The 24315-nt window shown below is 41.0% G+C and overlaps 3 protein-coding genes across 6 annotated transcripts in view; 2 read left to right on the plus strand and 1 right to left on the minus strand.

Annotated features, from left to right (window-relative positions):
- rbfox2 (RNA binding fox-1 homolog 2) overlaps positions 1-8412 on the plus strand; it is a 34597-nt gene extending 26185 nt beyond the window's left edge. For 3 of the 4 annotated variants that reach the window (XM_030095211.1, XM_030095212.1, XM_030095214.1), the window contains 7 exons: positions 2640-2727; positions 3000-3056; positions 3406-3550; positions 4482-4527; positions 7188-7276; positions 7477-7549; positions 7897-8412. In XM_030095211.1, the coding sequence (XP_029951071.1) occupies positions 2640-2727; positions 3000-3056; positions 3406-3550; positions 4482-4527; positions 7188-7276; positions 7477-7549; positions 7897-7941 (543 nt within the window). In that variant the 3' untranslated portion in view covers positions 7942-8412. Of the gene's footprint in view, positions 1-2639; positions 2728-2999; positions 3057-3405; positions 3551-4481; positions 4528-5014; positions 5052-7187; positions 7277-7476; positions 7550-7896 lie in introns of those variants that run through there. The other variant, XM_030095213.1, reaches the window with a different exon arrangement.
- Positions 8413-12702: 4290 nt separating this feature from the next.
- Positions 12703-14641, minus strand: LOC115390296 (retinal cone rhodopsin-sensitive cGMP 3',5'-cyclic phosphodiesterase subunit gamma-like). Its single transcript, XM_030094102.1, has 3 exons — positions 14565-14641; positions 13072-13191; positions 12703-12964 (listed from the first exon to the last, which is right to left on the minus strand). The coding sequence occupies exons 2-3, from the start codon at positions 13179-13181 to the stop codon at positions 12847-12849; spliced, it is 228 nt and encodes a 75-aa protein (XP_029949962.1). The 5' UTR covers positions 13182-13191; positions 14565-14641; the 3' UTR covers positions 12703-12846.
- A 1946-nt stretch (positions 14642-16587) lies between these two features.
- LOC115390399 (retinal cone rhodopsin-sensitive cGMP 3',5'-cyclic phosphodiesterase subunit gamma-like) lies at positions 16588-18004 on the plus strand. The gene is made up of 3 exons (XM_030094254.1): positions 16588-16617; positions 17348-17463; positions 17758-18004. Exons 2-3 carry the CDS (start codon positions 17360-17362, stop codon positions 17873-17875), a joined length of 222 nt encoding a protein of 73 aa, XP_029950114.1. The 5' UTR covers positions 16588-16617; positions 17348-17359; the 3' UTR covers positions 17876-18004.
- The last annotated feature ends 6311 nt before the right edge of the window (positions 18005-24315 follow it).

Raw genomic sequence — 24315 nt, forward strand, 5'->3', positions numbered from 1 at the left:
ATCGTCCTCCTCCACTCTTTTTCACCAGGCCAGTCTGTCCGTCCGTCCGTCCGTCCGTCCGTCTCTCCCTGTTCGTGTCCCCGTCTGCACCTGCATCTCTGCTGTCCATCCCTCCCTCCCCTCATGTCTCTTGTCCATTTCCCTGTCCTGGGATGTAGTCAGGTAGCACCAACATTGGAGACTGGGATTAATTTTGATTTTTGAGAGCCTTTTTTTTTGTTATTTGAATTAAATCTGGGTTTAAAAAAAAAAAAAATGCAGTTCCCCTCCTTAGTCCGACCTTTATTTCCTTTCCTCTTCTCTTATTACGTGTTTCTCCTGTGTAAAGTGTTATGATCTGTGTTTGTAGTGGGTTCTTAGGGGCTACGTTGTTGTGAAACGGCTGATACGTATAGGTGACTGTTGACACGTGACCTGTGACACCGCTTCCTCTCTACCACAGGGTGGGGGTTGCTTTTCATTACCTCGTTTTGTTTATGTTTTCTTTTTTTCTTCTTTTTTTTTTTTTTTGTTCATCATTTCTTTCTTACATATATTTTCTCTATTTCCCTGATGATTTTTGTATGTTGTTGTTGTTGTCAGTCTCCACGGTAACTGCTCGCGTGTCCTCACGCCGTTTCCCTGGCAACGGTAAGTTGTGTATACATGGCATCATCTTTGAATGACCCCTCCCCCCCACCCCATCCGTCCAAATGAAATAAAATGCACCCAACACCTAAATGAAGGGCTCCTGTGCTGAAGGGAGCTAGATTGATTGATTGATTGATTGATTGACTGATTGACAGAACCTGATTGGCTAATCCTGTGATTGATTGGGGAGGTGGTGAATGAAAACTATTACGAGATTAGCCATTGACCGCATGGCATTACAAAGGCCACTTGTATAACTGAATGTACTGCATCTATCTGCAAGTGCAACAACTATGACTACCACTTCTTATGCATTCATTCCAATCACCTCTCTAACTGCATTCAGCATTTAATTCCAGAGCTGTATCCTGCATGGTTTACTCTCTTTCTCGTCATCTGTATGACGCCATATAGTGCCAAGTCATCTCTCTGTGTCATGTGTCAGCCAATAGCTGCATTTTTTCGCACCTTTAGCGGGACAGCATGCCGAAGCATGAGTGCTATGTTAGCGTACCTGGAGAGGGGGATACCAGTATGCAACGGTGTGCCGTAGTGCTTGATTATCACTTTCTGTAATGCTGTGCAGACTTTCCAAGTTAAATCAAAGCTTTATTTGTTGAAGATTAGCGCGTGCCCCAACAGGGATTAAAAATTCTTGTAACTTAAAGGTAATTCACATGTTCACTTAGTGTTTGAGACACGAAAGGGGATAAAAAAAGCTGAAACTATAATGGCTGTAAACATTCGAAGCAGCTTTTCTTTGTCCTGATTTTCTGCATTGAGGTGTCCTTGTTTTACTTTTGGATCGGTTTGGTTTTTGGATGGTGTGTGTTGGTGGTTGTGTGCTTCGAGGTGTTTCTGGTGTGCGACACTGACCTGGAATGTCTGGCAGTGTTTCACAGCCATGGTTTGATTTGATATTTTATTTCATTTTGTTTTATTTTTTTTTTTTTTCTCTTGAGGAATGATAATTGCATCCCCCATCCTCTCTGTCATTTATCTAGACTCTTCTCTGTCTGTATTCGTCCTTGCTCCATTCATCATTTCTCCATCATTGCTCATGCACAGTCAGATCCAATGTAGGCAAATGGTCAGACGTGTTCTGTATGTGCGTGCCGCATCCTATTGTTTGTTCATTTGAAGAATTGCACATTTGGATGGATTGTTCACTCTCTGCGTCTCGATCACATCATGTATGTGTGTTTCTGTGTCTTTTTCATGTGGACTGGCTCCTCCTTTTGCATCCCTCCATCTTTGTCTTATCTCTGTTGTTCTCTCTCCCTCTTCTTCCTCCTTTTTTTTTTCTGTATGATGTGTATTTGATCGGGAGGGCTGCCAACCTGATTTGATTGGTCTCTCGCTGCATCTGATGCTTGCTGTTTGGCTAGTTCTGCTCACCTCTGGTGATGTGATGCGCTCCTGATTGGCTGTGTGTAATTTGTGTATGAACTCTTTGATTGATGTTTTTTGCATTGTGTTCTACTGATGAATCTGCCGCTTAATTCACCTTCTTTTTCCCTCCTTTTTTTTTTTTTTTTTTAAAGGTAGCAATATAATGGTCATGGATTTCTTTTTTGAATGCCTTTGTTCTGAAATATTTTGTTGTTTTCTTTGTTCTGTGTGCCAATGGTTGCATTGTTTGTGTGCAAAACTGCCTGACTACTCACCAAGATCCTTGTTTTCAAGTCTTTTTTCCTTCAAAAGAAGCGCATGCATCAAATACCATCGCTGCTCATCAAGAGAATTAACCGCTGTCATAGAAAAACTGTTACAAGTATAAAGATACGCCACACTTTTTAACTTGAAGGCTGCAGTCATCATGTGAGGAGTGTATTGTTGTTTTTTTTGTGTGTGTGTCTGTGTGTATTTCACAGAGTACATTCACCTTAAGCAACACAAGCTGTAGCTGTTTTTTTTTTTGCAATGTAGAACTTTCTGTTATTCCTCATCACACGTACATGTATTAATGTGAGCTCTATGAGGCCCTGACCGTTTCCTCTAATGTCCAGGTCAATAACGCCACGGCCAGAGTGATGACGAACAAGAAGATGACCACGCCGTACTCCAATGGAGAGGGCCTCGCAGCACTACCATATGGTAACGCCATTTGCACGGCTCGCCCCGTGAAATCAATATCACCCCGTGACCTTAGGGCATCTTTTCAGGTGTAGTTTGGTATTTAGTTATATCACACTCCTATAGATTTAAATGCAGAGTGCTGAAATTGATCTGGAATCCATTAAATCGCAGCAACAGACAGCAACATATCACTCTGGACAAAACAAACAAGTCGTAAAAATGTTGCCGCGGTTGTGCTCGATGTGAATACGCGGCTCTAAGTACCTGCTGTTGTTTTTATTGAACCGTAGCTGGCTGGAAGTTGAGTCCCATGGTTGGAGCCATGTACAGCCCTGAGCTCTATACAGGTAAGAAAACAGCATCTGGAAATTAGACCGTTTACTGAAGTGTAACTATTCATCAGCTGAGAGTCAAATATTTTAATACCAAAAGGATGCTTTTAGGAGTGCCTAAAAACAGAAACATTTTTGTATTTTTAGCTTCTCAGATGTCAAGATGCAATGCTTTTCTGTATCAGATATGCTTTCATAGTGAGTGTTTCGGCCATTTTTTTTTTTACCCCCAATCCAATAACTTTACATTCTGGTAGACAAACTGATTGATTGGGGGAGTTATTTACTGATTAACTGCTTTGTGTTCACGTCCATTTAGGATATTAAAAGTGTCAATCTCACTCTCGCTCTCTCTCTGTCGCAGTGCCAGGGTTTCCTTACCCCGCAGCAGCAGCTGCCGCCTCCACAGCTGCAACCTTTCGAGGCGCTCATCTCCGGGGTCGTGCTCGGCCGGTCTACAGTGCAGTCAGGGCAGCTGTCCCACAGCCTGCCATCCCCACCTACCCCGGGTAAACACACTCTCGGAAATGACGAGGACCACACCTGCAAACTGGCGTTTAAGATAAGAAGTAGATTTTAGGGTCTGAAAATGACGACCTTCTTTAAAAGCATGGCTTCATTTACCAGTAAAGTAGGACTTCATTATTGTGCATGCAGTGTTTGAATACTTGTTCTGGGAGTGACGTTGATAGTTTGCCGAGCTGAAATACCATTTCCTTGTACCTCAAAAAGTGGCAATGATCCTTAATAATCCTTGCAGCAGTTTTCAAAATGTGAGGGCTTTGGCAGGAAGAGTGATTCTATTTTTCATTATTTCATTCACACATTTTGTAACTGAATTCATGGATGTGATGAAGACAAGATAGAGCAATGAAATAATACAGTTCAGTAAGGCTTATGAGATGTTTTTTAAGGGATGATGAGTTAAAACTCATATTTGAGTAGAATCACCCTTTTAATTATTACTATTTACTGTTTAGTGTGCAGCATGGGAGACGAAGAAATATGGTTCAATATGAGTCCCCGACTCATCCTCCCAAATTTTGAAAACCTCGATTTTTAATGTATCAAGAACAATAAAAGTCGTTTTTATAAATATGAATTGTCTCCCTGCCCCAAGTGACAGTCGTATGGTTGTAAAGTCGGTGCGTTTGCTTACAGCGAGGTGGTATTTAGTCCTGCATGTTGCACGGTGTGTAATAATCTCACCCTTCTTCTTCTTCTCTTTCTCTCACAATCTGTTTGGCACCATTTTCTCACCTCTCTCCTCCTTAAACACCACCTCTGTTTGTTGTTTTGCTCAATGCCCACATGGTGGCGCAACACACCATCTTTTCTTTTTTTTTCTTTTTTTTTTTTCTTGTTTTATTTTGTTTTGATTTTGGTTTACCCCCACCACGGCTCTACCTTTCCTTCCTGGTCTGTCTGTCTCTCTCTCAGTGTGATGGCCTATCAGGATGGTTTTTACGGTGCAGCTGATCTCTATGTAAGTATGCCTGTCTCTCCTCGCTGCCTCACTCCTCACCTACGTTTTCCCCCCCTCTTGCCTGCGGGATTTCAAGTGTGTGAGACAGCACAGATCAAACCCTCAGAGACGTCTACTTTTCAATTCTTTGGTTTATAATTCACCCTACATTTTGCATTCAAGAGTTTTTTTTTTTTTTTTTTTTAAATTGCAATAAATGTTCCCATCCCATTTTCAGATGCACTTTAAGAGCAGTCTCAGTTGAAGTGCTCCATGATCAATGGATGATACACAATATATCCGCTAGGAAACACGATCCCTCTGCAGACCGGCACACCTCGTATGAGTAGACTCCTCTCGGGTTTGTTTCTGTGCATTTGTGAGTTTGTATCAACGTGATTATGGAGTGTGTGTGCCTGTGTGTAATGGTGTGTGCGTGTGTGCGTGTGTATGCGTCTGTGTCTGAGAGAGACCAGGTTGACAATAGCTGTTTCTGTTCTCTCTGTAGACTAGTGTTTCAGGACATTAGTGGCAGATTGCCCCAGGTAGGGTTTACACACTCTGTGTGAGAGCCAGTGTGCATCCTCCTCGTCTCCAATGACTGCGTGCTGCTAGACATTATTGACCATCTGAGATTGAAATGCCTTTTCTGTCTTCTTTTACTAACTCACTGGATTCTGACATGGGTGGAGTTGCGGAAGGGGGAAGAAGAGAAACACGTTTGATTCTGATTTTCTTTAAAAAAAAAAAAAAATAATAATAATTCAGGTGGACATACACTGCCGATAGATAGGCTGGAAATCACCCAGTAAACTTTAGTGGGGATGATTTCAGTTTTTTCAGTAGAAAAAAATAGTTGAATCTGTTCTGGGTTGACATATTGAGACAATGTATGTTTTTCTTTTCATTAGTTTGCAAATATACAATCTTTAAGGAGACTTTGCAATGTGTTGTTGATGAAAAGACAAAGAAAAGTAAAGATTTCCTTTTGAAATCGGTCATTCTTTTTTAGATGTCAAACCATTTTACATGCAATAGTGCTAAAAGGAGTGAAATACAGATGAACATGAGGTGATTTGGGGATTTTTTGGACAGTGCTGCATTTCACACTCATCAGATGAGTTTGCAATTAATTAGTTTAATACTGTGCAGGTCCCACAAAGCGAATATTAACTTTTTCTTAGTAGATTTTGCCATATTTTACCCAATTTGATGGATCTATGTCTACCATACAGTCATTATGTGTTAGGATGGTAAAAAAAAAAATAAAACCTAGTTCACCTTTTTCATTTAACTTAAAACTTCAATCAGAAGATGTGTTTTTACTTGATTCAGACAAAGAATAAAATAAATAAATAAATGAAAATTTCTTCTTTTTTTTAACTTGATGTAGATGGATGAGGTATCACTTGAATAGAAATCATTTTCATACAGAAATAGGCGACTTGACTGTCACTCACCGCCAGCGTTGAGGGATTCAGGCCAAGAATACTCATTTAATCAGTCGTTCATTCAGACCCCTTCCAGGAATCTCCCTATCTGTTTCACCTGTGGCATGCTAACTGAATCAATGTCAGCATGCGGACACACTTACAAGGCTGACTTCCCCCCAGTCCCTCCAACCCCCCTCCCCCCTTCCTTCTTTCTTTTTTCACATCTTTTGTCTTTTTCTTCCACATTATTGAGGTAGCTGGAACACTTTCTTTTCCCCATTGTATCACTTTATCTTACTCTTTTGTTCTTCTCTCTTCATCTACTCCTGTTTCTGTGTTTTCCCCTTTTCCCCATCCTCTCCCTCCCTCTCCTCCCTCCCTCCCTCCCTCCCTCCCAGTCCAGCCTTCCTACCATAGCAGCAACTGTGTGGTCCTGAATGCAGGGACTTGGTTGTGACTGATTCTTTAGGGTAGAATGCAGTGGTGTGTTTTTGTTTATTTTCCATAGGTATGTTTGGTCTAATACACTGTACGTTCTGAGTTTGGGAAAGCATGCTGTGTCTGTCAGTGATTGGTCGCTGGTCACACGAGAGTGTGTGTTTTTGCCCTTTTTTTAATCCGACTGGCTGATTGTCTTCTTACACCTGTAGTTTTTATTTTTGTTCTTTTTATACATTTTTTGTTTTTTGTTTTTTTGTTTTTTTTTTTTGTGTCTGTTCATCAGCTGTTCATCCAAACATAAATAATGACACAATCATCTCGCCACCTCTTCCCCTTTCTTTAACTGTGCGTTTTGGTAGGGGAACCGGGGTGGCGCACAGTTATGGCTATGAACTCTCTTCCTCCATGTCTAACTCACGCTGGAAACATGACGAAGCAGTTTGCTGCCACAGAAAAGAGCGTTATGCACGATCAAAGGTGTTTTTCTGATGTGTTTCCCGTGTTGGTCATGGAGTGAGAGAGCCACACAGAGCCTGAGCTACATCCTTGTGAATGCTATACTGCACCAGATTAGCCAGTTTTGCTGACTGTCTGCTTGTTAATCTTTCGCTCTCTTCTCAGCAGTTTTTCTCACAATGTAACCTCGTAGATCCACTGCTCGTCTGTTTAATCTGCAGCCAGGCAAACTTTTAACGGTGTTTCTACTCTTCTCTCTGTCCCCCTCCTATCTTATCCCACCATTGCATCTCTCTCCCCCTCTCTCTCTTGTGGCCGTCTCCCCCCCCCCCCCCCCCCGCCTCCTCACAGGGTGGCTATGCAGCATATCGTTACGCCCAGCCGGCTGCAGTAGCGACTCCTGCGGCGGCGGCGGCTGCAGCGGCGGCGTACAGCGACAGGTGAGTGGGCTGCTCTGTGAGCGCACTGGACGGTGTGTCGCCATTCACACTTCTCGCTCCTATTTGAGATCACTGCTGTTAACTATCACAGACCAGACCAATTCAGAACAGATTAATATCGTATTGAACAGTTTCTGATAAAAAAAAAAATATATATCTCTGACAAATCGTAAACTATTGTTCTGCGATATGTCTGACAGTTACGGACGAGTTTACACGGCAGACCCCTACCATGCTGCGCTGGCCCCGGCTGCCTACGGTGTTGGAGCCATGGTAAGTCCATGCAAGCAACGTGGTTCATTGTCAGGTTTGTTACAGTATAAGAATGGTCAAAAATTTTAATATTCTAAATTTAACATGATTCCCACCTATTATTCAGTTAAACGTTAGCTACTTTCACTTTTTCAGTCGTTTGGCTGCCGTAATGAAAATCATCTTCTGAATGAAAATGCACCAGTGCATAAGAGCTGAGACGACTCCGTGGAACTGTAGAAAAATTTCTTAAATGTGGTATTTTGTTTTCAAAATTGCCTCTGAGAATGTCAGACATGTGAGTGAATAAAATACTATTTGAAGGTAAATATTATGCTTAATCAGTGCATGTTTCTTTTCTTTTACAGGCCACACTGTACAGAGGAGGCTACAGTAGATTCGCCCCTTATTGAAGACACTTCATTTCCCAGGAGCTCCTCTCTTCCATTGAATTACTCTGAAAGAGCTCCCCCTGTTGAAGTGGAGGTTGACTTGCACCCAGTTTTAAAGCGTGGAGTCATCCACAAACAACATATTTCACATCCCACCCCAGAACAGTCCCACATTTTCTTATATACGCTACTACCGAAATAGAGGAATGCTGTATTAAAGACTGAAGGATGGCCTTTGAGTAATTCCAAGAAAAAAAAAGAGAAATGGAAAGAAAAAAAAAAAGACTTTAAATGGCCACCTTCACTATTGCACGGCTGTATCATAGTCTCCCCTATCTTTTTCCCTCGGCACTCAGCAGCACAAGATTTGGGACAGCGCCCAGAAGTTCTTCCAAAGTCTGTATACGTGGATGACTGACATTTGAGCAGCTGTCACTCCTGTGAGGGAAAGAGCCCAACCACGTGTGGCGAACACACACTCTGCATTTAAGGAACCGGAGAGGGAGGCGAGCGATGGAGGTGTCCACAAATCATCATCATCATCAGGGTGACCAGAAGACAGAATATGGTGCACACACACACACGCACTTACACACGCACACACACACACACACACACACACACACACAAAACACACACAAAACACACACACACACACCAGGATATCGAAAAGAATCATCTTGGGGAAAAAAAAAAAACAAAAAACAAACAAAACAAGAAAAAGCGTCCACTGACGGGTTTTGTAATTCCTCTTTGACGTGGGCGGGTGGCGATGAGAGGATTTCCATTGCTGCTGTGTTCTGGCAGGGGCAGACTGAGCGTGGCAGCTTGGACCGGAGCGGCGGCGGTTTATTACGCTACAGGAGGAGGGAGGGTTTTTAGAGCTGTTCCTTACCTCAAGTTTTCTTAGTATGTGGAAATGGTAAACCTTTAAACTTAAAAATTGTTATGATATGCAAAGAAATTAGTTTAGAGAAAAAAAGTTACCAAATTTATTATTATTATCATTATTATTATTAATATTATTATCGCAATTATTTTGTTTAACTCAGCTACAGCAACAGTGAGCCTTGGGGTGAAAACAAAAAAAAAAAAAACAACCTAGCATCTAGTTTACAAATCGTCCGTCTATCAAGTGAAAACAGGCACAATATCTCAAAACACTACAGAAAGTGCAACACTACACGGAAAGCATTGTTTAGCTGAGTTGACGTCTGAAATTAAACGGTTGGCACACAGCCCCCAGGGCTGGGGTGACACTTTACTGTAACGGTTTTATAATTTGGATGATTTGGATTCTTTTTCCCCTTCATGCTCCGTTTTTTTTAAACGGAGAGTTCGACATTGGATGAGTCTTCCTGAAACATACTTTAGTTGGTAATTGTGTTCAAAATGCTGCCAGCAGCAATTACTGAGCAAGAGCGCAATCAAGTTGGTGAGTTAATAGTAAATATTTAAATGCAAAACACCTTACTATTGTGCATATTTCTATACCATTGTATTCTATATTTCCAAAACGTGGCTTTTTGGGCTTTTGTTTTTTGTTCCAAAGATTTGTAGAAAGCACATTTTTCTGCCGTATGTATAAATATATTATCTTTGTTATTATTATTGTTATTATTATTATTATTATCTAATAGCTGTTTTTATTTACTTTCCCTCATCTTCTGTTGATATATATATTTTTTATATATCTTTAAATGTTGTTCCTTCTCCAGTAAGGTGCAAGTTAAATTTCAAGGTTTGTTCTTTTTTTTTTGTTTTGTTTTTTTTAATGCTTTGGATTAAATCTGAGCATGTACATGAGTGGAGACAAACAAGCGAATGCATGTAACATTGCCAGACTTTAGTCCTCTCAGTCCAGGTTGTTTTTGATCATTTGTTTTTGATTGATCATAGGATCTGTTAGCATGACGTTGAATTATATTTCAGAGTATACAGTAATGGCTCTTTTTTCCTTTTTAGTGTCAATGTTTTGCAGTTGACTGAGTTGTTTGAAATGAGGCCTGTAGCACTTTGGTTGAAACCAACTGTGTTCTTTTTTTTTTTTCTTTTTCTTTTTTTTTTCTCTCCTTTCCTCGTTGTTTCTGTTTGTTTCTAGTTTTGAAAAGCCAATTCCTTTTACATTTCAGTGGCTCAGTCTGTCGGCTCAGACAGGTCTGTAGCTCCAGGTTCGTTTGAAGAAATATTGTAAAATGTCAAAGTGTTATCACTCATAAATACATAAGCTGGTTAATACCCAAATATGGTGAAATACAAACATGTAAATGTGGAATATGATCTAAGTACGTGCATAATATGGGACAGCTTTTTTAAAAAAAATATGCTAATTTGTAAGCTACCATAGTGTTTTTCCACTTCAACGCCGGTCAATAATGTGTTTTTTTTCCCCTTTATTATTAAATGTGCTGCTGTTATAGTTCATCATACCATTTACATTTCTTTTTTCAATAGTATTTCAATAGTGAATGTGCTCTGGACACAATTAAAAAAAAAAAAAAAAAAATAAGGCACCAGCCAAAGATGCTAGCAGTCCCCAGCATGTTTCTGGTTCCCGACTTGAAAAGTGCTACACAAAAACCACACAGAGATGGACTTTTGGAGCCACTGAAGGCATGGACAAACCAGCATGAGCGATACTTGTTAAGTCAAAAAGAAAAACAAAAAAAACAAAACAACAAAAAAAAAAAAATTTTTTGCATGAATCTTGTGTCTTTTCATATTTGATTCCCGCCGCCGCCGAGCCCGGCTCCATCATCTCCATCTCCACCACTTGGCTCCGCGGCAGGCGGCCCGCGGTCCAGAGCTATAGTCGACACAACAAAAGAGCACAGAGCTGTTTGGCGGAAAGGCCGGCTGACAAACAAAACGACTGCTGCTGCAGAAACGACCGCTGGCGACTCCGTCTCCCCCTCATGGGTTTTTTTTTTTTTTTTTTTTTGCCTGTATTATAGTAAACTATGTGGTCATTCTTCATAGTTGCTACAGTATGAAGCATTATTTCTTCCTGCTGTCATGTCTGTACCCCCCCCCCCCCGCCATTATATTTTGTTTTTGTTTTGTTTTTTTTGTTAATGAATGTCCATATAAAATGTTTTATATAAAATGTTTTGTTGTGAATAAGCTTTCAGTTTGTTTTCTTTTGGTATTTTGTTGATTTGGTAAAATGGATGAGTGTTATTTTGTAGTTCAGTGTGTGAGATGCGAAGTTAAAATCTGACCGATCACCAATATTAAAGGTAGAGTCTATAACTCTGTTGCGGAGCACCTTTTTGTCCAGTTCCAGAAATTTCCGTTCGCGGGTCGCGAGCTGTTCGTCTGCTGCCGTTTTACAGCTCACGTCTCACCAGGCTGTGGCAAATATAACTCTTTCACACGGGGCACAGCAAGCATGAATCCTGAGCAACTAAAATCTTTCAAGCCTGTCTCAACGTTTCCACCGAATGCAGTGTTTCAGACGCGAGAATGATTCCTCGCCTTGTCAGTCCGGTCCTCATTCAGCAGCCTCGCTTCTTTCATGAGCGACATTTTCCTTGACGTCTGTTGACACGATGATTCCTGGACTGTGAAGAGACCGTGGATTTCTATGGTCAAGAATCGACAGTGATCTCACGTCTTTTGCATGACAAGGCCACAAAAATAGTGCAGATACCAAATCCACATTTCGCCTTTCAGTTGCACCACATTCTGTCAACACTGGCGTGAAGTAAGAGACATGCCACATCAAATACATTCCCAGGGGAAATTGTTCTCTCGCTCTTTTTACATCTCCAGCCATCCTCAGGTAAGACTTCCATAAACGCTCCATCTGACTGAGTGAGGAGAGGAGCCCTCTGCTATGACAACCATCAAACCTTCGCCATTTCATGCATTGAAACAGCGCTATGTTATCACCGATGTGTTGGCTGCTCGCTAATTTGCCTCGAACACTTGAAATGGTTATGATCAGAACATCAATTTATACAAGGATTTGGAAAGAAAATGGATCAGATGATCAAAATGACTCTGTCATCAAAGGTCAAGCCACTTCTGCCAGGCTGCCAAATGGAAATCCATCCTGCAGTTGCTGAAGTGCTCAGAAACACAGCTGCTGGCCTCCATGTGGCGTCAAAGCAAACCTCCAGAGAACCAACGGTTCCTTATCCAGGAATCTGAAATGTGCCGAGCCGTTGGAGCAGATGTTTATGTGTGTGAAGCTCGTGCAGTATATGTGTGCGCACATTTTAGTGGCAAGCCGTGGAACTAATTTTAGTTCTCGGGACAGAGTAGGTTAAAAGAATGATCAAAGAAACTTTTATGGCTTGATTTTTTTTTTTTTTCTTTTTTCATTTTTCAGGCTCGAACATAAATGATCGCCACACCAGAAGAGTTCTTGGGGAAAATATTTATTGGCAGTTCTACACAACTCATTCCATCACTATGGCTTGCATCCACAAACATTCATGGTTCATAAAAATAAAAATTTATGTTTTAAAATAATAATTCTCATAAACAGCTGTACAATAAGAGGGTTTTTAGCTCCAAAGAGGGGGAGGAGAGTGGAGAGGGAAAAGGCCGAAGAGAGGAGCGAGGGCGAGGGATGGCAATGTGCAAAGTAAGAGGGGGGTGGGCGGGGCGGCGGCGGGGGGGGGGGGGGGGGGGGGGGGGGGCGGCGTATCTGGCAGCCTGGAAACCTCAGTGAAGCGCTTATACAGCATTTTAATATAGAACTGTTTAGAATTGTGCCTGCCAGTTTCTTTGACATTTTCTTCGGTCGAGTTTTGGGGTCAGGATTTCGGGCGACAATTCCCAAAACCCACTGCAGCAAAAACATATGGGGTCAGGTTCGAAGGGAGGCAAAGGACGAGAGGGCGAGGCAGGAAGGTTCAGTGCAGGAAAAATACTGCAGGGAGGTAAGATCGCTGAGCTGAAGACACGGGGCGGTCTCTAGACAATTCCATATTTGGCCAGGTCGCTGAGCTCCATGTCGCCGAAAGCTTCCCAAGGGCAGACCACTGTGAAGTCGGTGCCCAGGCCCTCCATGCCGGGGATGTCGTCTCCGAATCTGAAAACAACAACAGCAACAGTTAATTTGAGATGAAAATCCAATTCCTGAAAGATTGTAGCTGGAGGTGACTGCACGTGGTGCGGATGTGACGTGGCCCCTCTTACCCCTTCTGGCCTGGCTTCGGGGCCTTGCTCTTGAAGGTCCTCGCAGCCCTCTGCTTGAACTTGGGTGGGGCCTTCTTGTCGGCGGGTGTAGCGACTGCAGTGTCTGCCATCTTTCAGGATCTGCGTGAGAAAGAATTAACAGTTAATCTCAACGTTAAAGACCCTCCGCCCTCCTCCCCGGCCCCAGTTGCTCCTTTAAGACCCCTCAGCTCTGTGCATTCATGACGTAACCCTCTCAAGTTAGGTCAAATTATACACCAAAGCTGTTGTCGCCCCTTAAGACCCTGCAAGACAAACAGCTTAGGCTATTTTTACACCTTGGCTTTGAGGATTACTCATGACCAAGTTTCAGGACACATATTCTGAGACCAAGAATTGAAGTTAACACCTTCTCAGGGTGGGGTAGATATTGTCCCCTGAGCATCGGGACATTTTGCCCTGAACACCTAATTTTGAGTCTGCTTTAATCTGACCTCAGTGGAAAGCCTTTGACCTTGCAGGAGAGCTCAGCAGTGCGCCCCCTGAAGTGTACTCTGACCTCCTCTGACCCCACCGACGACTGTTTCTCTCTCCACACGAGATCAACTTGCAGCAAGTTTCTTGATTTCTCATTGCTCTGCCTGTTTTTGAAGTTAAACTAAATGTCCCTGGACACATTTAAAGAAAATATTTCAAAACAGTATCTTAAAAATTAAAGTCAAGAATGGCTGTTGCTAGTCATTCTGACAAACATTAGAATTTCTTTAAGACTTTTTGGAGTTCATTAATCGAAAAAAAAAAAGAAAAAAGAAATCTCCCTCTGGTGGAAGAACAGAATGAAAACAATGAATTATCGCTGTAACGACAACTTGACAACAGGAAAGCACTGCAGCGCAAGAATCAAATGCTCTTTCTTCTTCACATTTAAAACCCTTCAAAAAAATTGAAATACAGAATGCTTGACCAAGGAGGAACAATCTGCAGATATTAAGATGAGTACAATCACCATCACTATAAAATGGCAGCATTTTAAAAGCCTCATCTCTTCAAATGCAGCTTCTCGCCAAACTTGTCTGGATTTGGATTTGATACTATAAGAGTACAAGTATTCCAGGTTTTGCTTCACTTTCAGGCTGTTCAGGTTTGTTAATAACCCAAAGGTTCAATCAACGCCTCCTTTGTCTTGCATGTATGCACTTATCTACAGTCCACTCCACAGACTCCTTTAGGTAAAAAGTACCATAAAGTTTCAAGCGTAACACAAAAAGTGTAACAGTCATGCAAAACTTGTTGCAAAGTGAAGATGCACAGTGCACCAAACAGACCACGAACAGCTTAAAGGTAAAGAACAACCAGGTTTGGCTATAAAGTGTGTGTAAAATTTTGCTAAAGAAACATGGAAGATGATGAGATCTGTCTGACTCTCTGCCATCTCATTTACTCCCTCGCCTTAATCCTCACTGCAGAGCTGAAAGTGCGCCAAAGTCTGACTGAAAGTCAGCGTTTGAACTCACCTGTGGTTTAGTACAGGTAGTACTGTAGTTTCTTGGCTTCTGGCTGAAGTCTCTTTGCTGAGTCCCGTTCGTTGTGAGGAGGGGACGCTCTGGCATCTTATATACTGTCCCCTCTAATCCCCCTGACACGCTCCTCCATACTTTTCTGTCCTATTTTTTTTAGACCCCACCCTCTATTTTGACTCACTGTTTATGAGCTTAGGGAGTGGGCTCACCTGTGCCATGGGAAAAAAGGAGGCCAGCTTACATAATGAGAAGAACAGAGCAGGATTTTCTCATCATCATACGTCATTTTTTGGACGTCAGCAAGAAACTGAATTAAGACACTCATCTGTACAACGATACATTAATATCATACACCTATAATAAATACAGCTGAGAGTAAAGGGTGAATAAATTAGCAGGAAAACTGCAGAATTTACTGTGTGTGCAATATTTTTTTATATAAAATGATAAACTAAAACCCACATTGCGTCAACATTTTGATTTCTAACTAAATTAAAAGTCCTAATAAAGTAATATTGACAGTAAAATCTCTTTAATTTTCTCTTTGTTAAACAACCTGAAATGGTGAAGAATTAGGCCCAGAAATGGAACTTGAGCCAAATTACCGCCATGAATCTTTCACCGAGATCACACACTCGGTGTCACATTAATAATTGTTCGTTTGAGGTGACACTTTTGCTCTCAGTGGTGCCCTCGGGCCATGTGGCGAAGGGATTAAGAGATGAATGCTTAAGTGTTCCTGATCTGCGGCTGTGTGATGGGAGCCGTCGTTCCTCCTCCTCGGCTCTTACATCACATGCTCCAGATCCCCCTGCAGCCTGCCGGGACACATGTGTGTGTTCGCTGGTAAGGTGAAAGGACTTCCCAGCATTTAACGTTCCGTCATCCAAACACGTGAATAAAACGCTGAGTGGAAGTAATGAGTTACAATTACTTTAAAAAAAAATCATGGGGCATCTACGTACGATCAGGGTTTTAGATGGTATTCAAACATTTCGAGCTGTATTATTGGAGAAATAAGTTTACATTTGTGAATAAAGCAAAGATTGTTTGTCTGAGAAATGTGCTTCAAACATAAAGGTTTTATGAAGGTAGAGTACATTAAATGCCTGCTGTTAAGAAAATCATAAAATACTCGCATGTAGTAACTAATACCTTGAGTGGTTTGCAAGAACATTAGCTTAACAGCACTACTTTTAATTGCAATTGAGTATAATTTACACAATTCATAAAGAGGCGTGACAACTGTATTTTAATCTATTAAGGAAGTGAATAAACTTAATTTAACTGTATTTATATTTAAACAGCTGAAAGCCATATTTCTTACCCTTGAAACATTTATATTCATGAGTCTTCTCCTACTGTGAGTCTACATTGTAAAAAGAGAAAATGAAAGAAGCAAAGAAAAGTGAAAAAAGTATTATTAATCTGCCACTGATAAAAGGCTTTTTCCATGAAAACCGTGCCCCTTTATTCAATTTTTGTAACTTGTTAAGTAATTCAGATAAACCTGATAGGTTTGAAACTGCATTAACATTTTCTATTGACAGTAAATTAACATTTCAACATGATAAATATGACTGAGCTGCTTTAATTCACCTCTAATTGTCAATTTTTTCCAGCTTATTGCCTTTTTTTATGGTCCAGACAGAGCAGTGGTAAGACACTGATTTGTGCTGAGCCCTGACAGGTAGACAATTATCTTTTAGCAGATTTTATTGGCTTCAGTTTCATAGATATGCTAATGACTGTCAGTCACCGCTGCCAATAACTGGCACCCTTGTGGTTTGCTTCAATTCAACACGTTGACAGGCACATCCAATTTGAATTGCACCTTGTATTTATATCCCTCTATCCTTTATCGTGTCTATTTGTGGCTGAGAGGATACAGCGGAGTTGGCACATAAAAGAATGGCTGGAACGAGCGCCTGAGCGGATTAAGCTGCTTGGGGAACTTTTAAAAGGCCCATCGGGCTGAGGACAAACCGCACTGGTCAGGAAGACACCGATTCGTCCGACAGCTTCACCAGAACCGCCTGCGGAAAAGGTAAGACTCTGCTCTGGTTTGAGGAGTCAACACCTTCACTGCCTTCTTATTCTGTATTGTTTTCTACTGTTTTGAATATTGCCAATAGAGTTTTTTCCAACAGGTTTTTAATGAGTGAAATGGATCTGAATTGACTGATTTTTGTGCTGGTCCTTTTGCTGGCAATTGTCAAATTCCTGTTTTTTTTCTTTTTTTTCTGCAAAGTTTTTATTTTTTTGGATTCAAATAGACTCAAAAGAAGCTTTCATAGCAAGTTCGGCATTTCAATTGTGACTTATACTGTCTTTCTCATTTAATGATGGGTCTGACTGTTTGAAAAGTTGATGGTGACCATCAGAGGAATATACTGAAGTGTTTCACAGAGAAAGAAAAATGTGCTTCTATAGCTCTTCACTCAAGGACAGACAGCAGCCATCCATCAATTCATCCAAACAGCTTTTATCTGTCTTCTCCACCAGTCTGGAGCGCTAGTTTCCAAGAGAAACTGTACAGAAAGCATCAGATACAAAAGAATCCAGACACATTCAGTGTGATGTGATGACCTTCAAACAGCCTGGGAGTCACAGCACAACCAATGGTTTAGAGTCAGGGCCAATCTGCAGCTTAATGGTCGGAACACACAGAAAGATGTGAAGCTGTGCTTATCATGGAGGTTTGTAACAAGAAGCTCATCGCTCTGAGTTCCAGACCGGTTGTCAACGAAGCTTGTGTTTTTTTTTTAATCTTTCAGTGACTAATCGAAATGGCAGACGTTGCGACTCCTGCCGACAAGAAGGCACCTCCAAAATTCAAGCAGAGGACTGTCCGTACCTTCAAGAGCAAGGCGCCAAAGCCTGGCCAGAAGGGGTGAGATATCGTTGCATAACTTATTCTGTCCCTGCGGGAAAGTTTCCACTCATCCTGCATGCACATATACCGACGGGCTTACGTCACAAGCCGATTAGACTGACCCAATTGGCTGAACATCTTCATATTATAAAATCAACTCTGGTTCGTCCAGTCGTAAATCAATCCTTAACGTGTACTTCCACAATGCAATTTAAATTAATTGAATTCGGCTCTACGATCATTCCCGCATTAAAGAAAAACTTCCCATCTGTCTCTCAGCGTGCGCTCATGAAAGCTTAATGCCTCTTTCAGGTTTGGAGACGACATCCCTGGCATGGAGGGCCTTGGCACTGACTTCACAGTGGTTTGCCCCTGGGAAGCCTTCGGGGACATGGAGCTCAGCGACCTGGCGAAATATGGAATTATTTAGCCCTCCTTCCTCCTCTGCCTTTGTCCCCGTTGCCACCGCCATCCCTCGTATTACCCTCTTATTTCTTCAGCAGCTGCAACTCTACTAGCTTTAAGATCTACAAAGACTCAAGTTTAGGATGTTTTAGAGCTACAACCTGGACTAGAAAACAAATACGCTCCGGTGTCTGTCGTCTCCTGCACTCTCTTCTCCTCCCCCCATCCTTCATCCGTCTCCTCAACCCTTGACCCTCCTCTTCACCTGAACCTTGCCCGTCCACCTCTTGAAACCATTGCCATCAGCCCTGAGAGCAAAAATGATTGCATATATTATATATCTATATTATATATTTTGTAAATATGAACATTTTATTAAGATATCTTATTATGATATCCAGGGGCTACCGCGTTGTTTCACTCCCTCTTCCCCCGTCTCCTTAAAGCTGCTCACTCAATATGCACAGATGTGTCTATTTTGTCGGTTAGTTAAATCAGATTCTATTTTTATGATTGTCTGTATTTCATGTTACTCTTCAATTAAACAGATCCACCCTGTGTAACTTATCAGAAGAGCAAAGCGATTACATGAACTCAATAAATGTTGATATTTTCCATAGTGCATCTGCCGTTGTGACTTTATTTCACGAACAAATGATGCTGCGTCAGGAACAAGAAAAAAAAAAAAAAAAAAGCATTGAATGTAAAAAAAGAGCCCGGGCAGATCCAGTATCTGTGTCGGTCTGACTTCACATGCCTTCTATTTTCACCCACAGCAACACAACATTACTCAGTACTGAAGATTCTGAGGCTTGAGAACTGAAAAAAAAAAAAGAACAAAAAACAGAAACCGTGATATTGTTCAGTCAAACTGTAAAAATAAATCTGGCGTCAAGATCAGAGCATGAGGGAAAGTTGAATTCAGGGAAGATAACCCAAGATACTGTTGCCGTGGCAACCAGACCTGCTTATTCTCAGTCTTTATTTCTTATTCTTCACCAGAAAAAAAAAGAAAACTGTGACTCCAAAGCGGAACGCTGACAAAGTCAACAGAGACACTGCAGAGAAAGGTCTTATAAAGAGACTTAGCGCATATCGAACACTGTTTCCCGGAATTTTCTTCTTTATTTAGTGCACCACGGACAAATTGTCAGTTCACCAGACGTTTTCATTTTAAAGAAGTTTAAACTTACTATTTTTATAATTGTAATTATTTTTAAAAGTCTCTACAGCAGATTGTTTTCATCTCCTATGGACACTGTATACTGTGCTGTTAAAAACCCTCATACTCTTCACCCAACCTTTTGCACTGAAAACGATATAAAACTTTCCAACCCCAGCCTGCCATTCAAGAATATTTATGGATTTGAAACTGAAATCGAATTGAATTGGTATGTATGCAGCTGTGTCAGATTTGATGTATATCTGATGGAATCGATGGAAAAGCAATAAAGTAAAAGCACAGACTTTTCACTATTGTTGATCTGAAAATGTTTTTATATTGTATAAATTTATCACAGAATTTCAAACCAAATATTGGAAACACGCCACTGAGTGCCAAAAAAAAGTGGTCGTCATGTGAAATAAAGAAATCTCCAAAAAGAAGAAACAGTTAGAAAAATTAGCATTGAAAGTAAATAAGTCAATAACTTTAGTCACGTAAACAAAGCGCTCATCCAGAGCGAAACTGTTAATTTAACTCTAATCAGTGCAGCACTGTGACTTGAAAGAGCCCGGTGTTGTTTGTTTGTGTCACTGACAGTTTGGCCTCCAGATAGCAATGTTCATTTGTGTCACTGCCTCAATTATCTGTCTATGCCTCCAAACTGAGAGCAGACAAAAGAGAGTGTGCCTCGTGTAATGTGGCGTTGGCACAACATCAGTTCAGACTCTTTAGCTGCTTGATTTACAAGGACACGAGAATGAAATGTGTGAGGAGGAAGCATTACAGGATCACTCTGAAATGAAATAAGACAACTGAGAATGAGTTATTTTCTACAGACAAATGGGTTTTAAAACATAGTGTCCATGGTGACGATGTTTAATCTGCTTTTAGCCGCGTTTTATTTGTTATTTTCTTCTATTATAATACGTAGTGCAATAATAATACTTCTTATCATAATTGTAATTCTAATCCATGTAATTTTTTTTGTTGTTGTTGTTGCTGAATTATCTTTATTAAAATTTAAGACATTACCAACATAATGCAGAGTCACAAACTCTGCGAAACCGCAGATCCAGGAAGAAACAAGGTGACACTCTCTGCAAAAATAAGCTCTGGATGAGAATTTAAAGTAACCTGTAATACTTCAACAAGGAATGCGAGCTGGCAGTTCTGCAAAGACTCCGTCCAGAGAAGCACGTTTCACATGTTTAAAGATTTCTGTGGTATCCTGCAAACAGCAAATTGTTACCACAAACTGCAACTTGTGCTGAGAGAAGACATCCCCGTAAAACATTTGTGTATGATTAAAATACAATCCCTAAACTGAGAGAGCTGGGGAGTGTAGACATGTGTGTGTGATTGCAATGTACAGACTGTGTGCACAAGCCTCTGGTTTTTAGATAAGTTTAATTTTTTTTCCAGTCTTAAAGTGTTTTCTCAAACATATGCTGTATTTTCTCTCCTCAACTCCATCAGCAGCAACACAGGACACAAGCTCAGTGCAGATCCTGGAGTATCTGGGACGATCTCTGCCAGGAATTGGTTTCCTGTTTGTCGCTCTCCTCATTGGTCTGGCACGAAGGTGTGACTCTTCACTCAGAGGGCAGACAAGTTGGCATCGTACAGCCTGTAATAGGATTGGGGCTTGTCCATTTGGGTTATTGCAGACACATGCAGCAACTGCACGTTCTTTCACTCAAGACTCTTCTTGCCTCTCGGAATCGCTTATCGCAGGAGAAGGATGTGCAAATTATAGGCGTCTTTGCAAAAGAAAGACTTTTTTTGTTGTGGTTAAACTGTTTTTTATGAAAAACAAATGTGGTTTTAGTCCTATGTGTCTGGAAAAATATTGCTTCAATTTGTTTTTATAATACAATTAAAATGTTTTGCACTCTTTTAATCGTTAATAAGAATTTGCAGGACTCTACCTGCGTACTTGCAGTACATTCCAGCACATTCCCACATAAGTGGATTTATTACACAACAAATACAGGATATATTATGCAACCGGGGTATAATTAACTTGATGAAATTCATTGATTTAAAAAGGAAAAGAAAATCTACAAACATATTTCAGGAAGTGCATCAGTCATTCAGAAATCAGAACTCAGAAAACAGAGCTAGTCTTTTTCTGTTTTGATGCTCTTGAAGCATTTGATGACTGAGTTTTGACGGCGAGAGCACGCAGGGTGTGAGAGTCCACAGACGGGCGGGTGAAGGTTCGGGCACAGGTGGAGGCAACAGGATGACAACGCAACGCAACATGACAGGCTGACGGGGAGCCGGTACCACCGCGGCGAGGAAAGGGTGTAAATAATTAGCGGGTGACACGAGAGTGAGGAACGGATGAGCAGGTGGTCGTCGGAGGACTGAAGGGAGAGTCTGAGGGCATCTGTTCGTCAGGTGGCGAACAGTCAGGGGCCTGGGGGGGGCGAGCGAGGCGGAGGCTGGGGGGACAGGAGGGGCAGAGTAAACAAGAAGGAACCAGGAACTGTAGCAGCAAATCATCCTGGGTCTAAACGTTCTGTCAGCACAATGTAGATGGCTTACTGCTTTTTATTATTTCATCTTTTATTAAAGTTACAACATTATTTCTGGTTTATTGCTCCAGAAAAAAAAAAAAAAAAAACTTTTCATTTGCCAGTCTGGCCAATTGTGTTTTATTCTTTTTATTCACTCTCACGTAGTATGATGTATCAGATTAACAGATGGGTAATTACATTTTTTTTTTCAAATATGTCAGAGGGATTCCTCACCCTGTATGGCCCCGTGATATAACCATCAGACAGTGTCTAAGCCGTTTAAACACCCCCCCAAGAAATCCATACAGCAAACAACCAAACAAAGGTGACGCACGCCCACCAGACCGTGACCAGACCAGAGATGCCACGCATTCTGAATGATACATTTTGAATATCTGGAACGATTCCCTGTGTTACTTTCGATGAAGAGTTTACCCACAAGGTTCATTTTATTTTGAAACTTTTTTCTGCATTTATTTTCCAAATGTTGAGGTTGACATGTGCAAGTTGCATAAGTGAGCCGCCCACAGCGCGAGAAGGAGCTCAGCAGCATGGTTTGAGGATTACTGCGACCTTAACAGATCGAAGCTGTGTGAAAGCCTGACGGGGTTACAAGGTTGCATAAGCGAAGACTGCGGTATAGCAACAGCGCTAACCTGGACACAGTAATCCGCCAGATTTAAGTTTTACCTGCATTACATCACTGATTACAGCACGAACCTTTGCCTCTCCATCTGCATGTGAGCCCATCGCTGGAGCGCTGCCGCCACTTATACATCTACTGTTGTGTGCTTTGTGGAAAATGTAAACAAAGGAAAAAAAAAGGATCAGATATGAGGTGTGTTTATTATTCAAAATTGAGCTGCCAGGAACATCATTTATATTATGTACTGTATTACTTACCAGGTGAAATTACAAAATCTCACCCATCCATACTCTCAAAACTGACATAATTCTTCTGTAAACTAAGACTGATTAACAGAAAATACAAAAACTGCTCATTTTCCTGTTCAGCTAAACTGTCACAACAAGATCATTGGCGGAGCTCCATCAGTTTATTTTCTATAAAGATCCAGTGGGTACAAAATCATTATGGATCCCATGTTCAACAGTGTCGGGGTGATCAGTAAAACGAAAACAGATGAAACTGTAATGTAATGTAAACTGACAATGAAACTGCAACCATTTTTTAACCACCAAATATACTGAATACTAGTCAAAAGTTTTAATACACGTTTATACAAAAGTTTCATACAAAAATTCTGAAATGTTATTTTTTTCAGTTTTTAATTGCTTGTTTTTTGTTTTTCACCACTTTTCTTTGTACCGTTCCAAGCTATTTATTATACTTGAATGATTTAAGTTGCAACAAATAAGCAAAAACCTGGGGCGATCTAAGTTTTTTTGGGTTTTGGTTTACATACTTGTATACTTTTAGATTTCTCTGTTTCTTATGATCTGAGCTTTATTGATGTTACAAGGACGGACAAAGACTGTGCAGTTAAAAAAATGATATCACACCAATGAATGCAATATCCTTTAACACATTTGGTGATCTTTTACTATTTTGGCTCCAGCCATCGTGGCCCTTTGCTGGGTAAAGTGCGGTTAATAGATGGATAAGTGGATTGAATATTGAACAAGCTGTCGATCACTGCTGCAACTGTAAAAGCACAGAAAGCTCTTAAGAAAATTAATCGTGTTACACAAAAAATTAAAAATGAATCCAATTGTTCATGGCACTTTATACAATTTTCCAAAGGCATGATGCAGAAAACTGAATTAAGATTAAAAAAAAAAAAAAAAAAAAAACGTTACAAGTAAAGGCTTGTAAGACACAATGCGAAATCTGTTGACACTGCCAAATACAAAACACTGAACAGACATGGCGTTCATGGCAGGAAACAGTAAAAGAGGAAACTGCTTTCTTAAAAAAAAAAAAAAAAAAAAAAAAAAAAAAAATTCCATCATGCCTGAAGTGTGCTAAAGAAAACCTTGACACTCACACAGCTACTAGGAAAATGTTTTGTGGACGGATGAAATGAGGGCTGAACTGCTTGGGAGAAACACGCAGCACCACTTATGGTGGGAAAAGAGGGCCGCATACCAACACGCCAACATCACTCCCAAGTCAGAAAACGGTCTGGTGAGTTTCATGATTCAGAGTTGCTTCGCCGCCGTGGGACCTGAAACCTTCTCCTTCAACACAGTGGACACTGAATCCCCAAACATTTCAAGTTATCCTACAGGAAAATGTGAGGACGGCTCTCTGGCGGTTGAAATGTTTTGTGATGCAGACGGGTGATGATGGCCTTTAGCGAGAGATGAAATGAACTGAGATCTGAATCCAAGGGAGATGAAGTGAAATGAGCTCTGAAAGCCAATCCAGCAAACTCAAAAAGGGGGTCATACTGGAGATCACTTTACAAACTTGTGAGGTGTGCATATACGCAGGTTATTACGTTATTATTTTACTGGTACAGCCCAAGCAATGTCAAATTGGGCTGTATGGTCTGAAATGAGTATGAAACCCCTCGTTAAAATCTGAATTTTTGACTCATTCAAGCCAAAAAAACTAGGAAATCTGAAAGACTTTCCAAATGCGCTTTCTTGCCCAACTCTCATACTTTAAGACTTCAACACATCACTTAAGCTGCAGGCGATCAAACGCAAGCATTAACGCGAGCTCTGATCTCCAGAGCGAAGCTGCCATGACGATCACACGTATCATGAAAGGAGCGCTCGCTGCTTTGATATACAGCATGCCTGCTCTTGCCA

This window comes from Salarias fasciatus, chromosome 6 (genome assembly GCF_902148845.1).
Source record: "Salarias fasciatus chromosome 6, fSalaFa1.1, whole genome shotgun sequence".
NCBI lineage: Eukaryota > Metazoa > Chordata > Actinopteri > Blenniiformes > Blenniidae > Salarias > Salarias fasciatus.

Excerpts from the sequence above, each read along its gene's own strand:
- LOC115390296 (XM_030094102.1), bottom strand. The coding sequence starts at position 13,181 with ATGGCAGACACTGCAGTCGCTACACCCGCCGACAAGAAGGCCCCACCC. Across the intron at positions 12,965-13,071 it reads CCGAAGCCAGGCCAGAAGGG|ATTCGGAGACGACATCCCCG; the intron begins GTAAGAGGGGCC and ends TGTTGTTTTCAG.
- LOC115390399 (XM_030094254.1), top strand. The coding sequence starts at position 17,360 with ATGGCAGACGTTGCGACTCCTGCCGACAAGAAGGCACCTCCAAAATTC. Across the intron at positions 17,464-17,757 it reads CCAAAGCCTGGCCAGAAGGG|GTTTGGAGACGACATCCCTG; the intron begins GTGAGATATCGT and ends TGCCTCTTTCAG.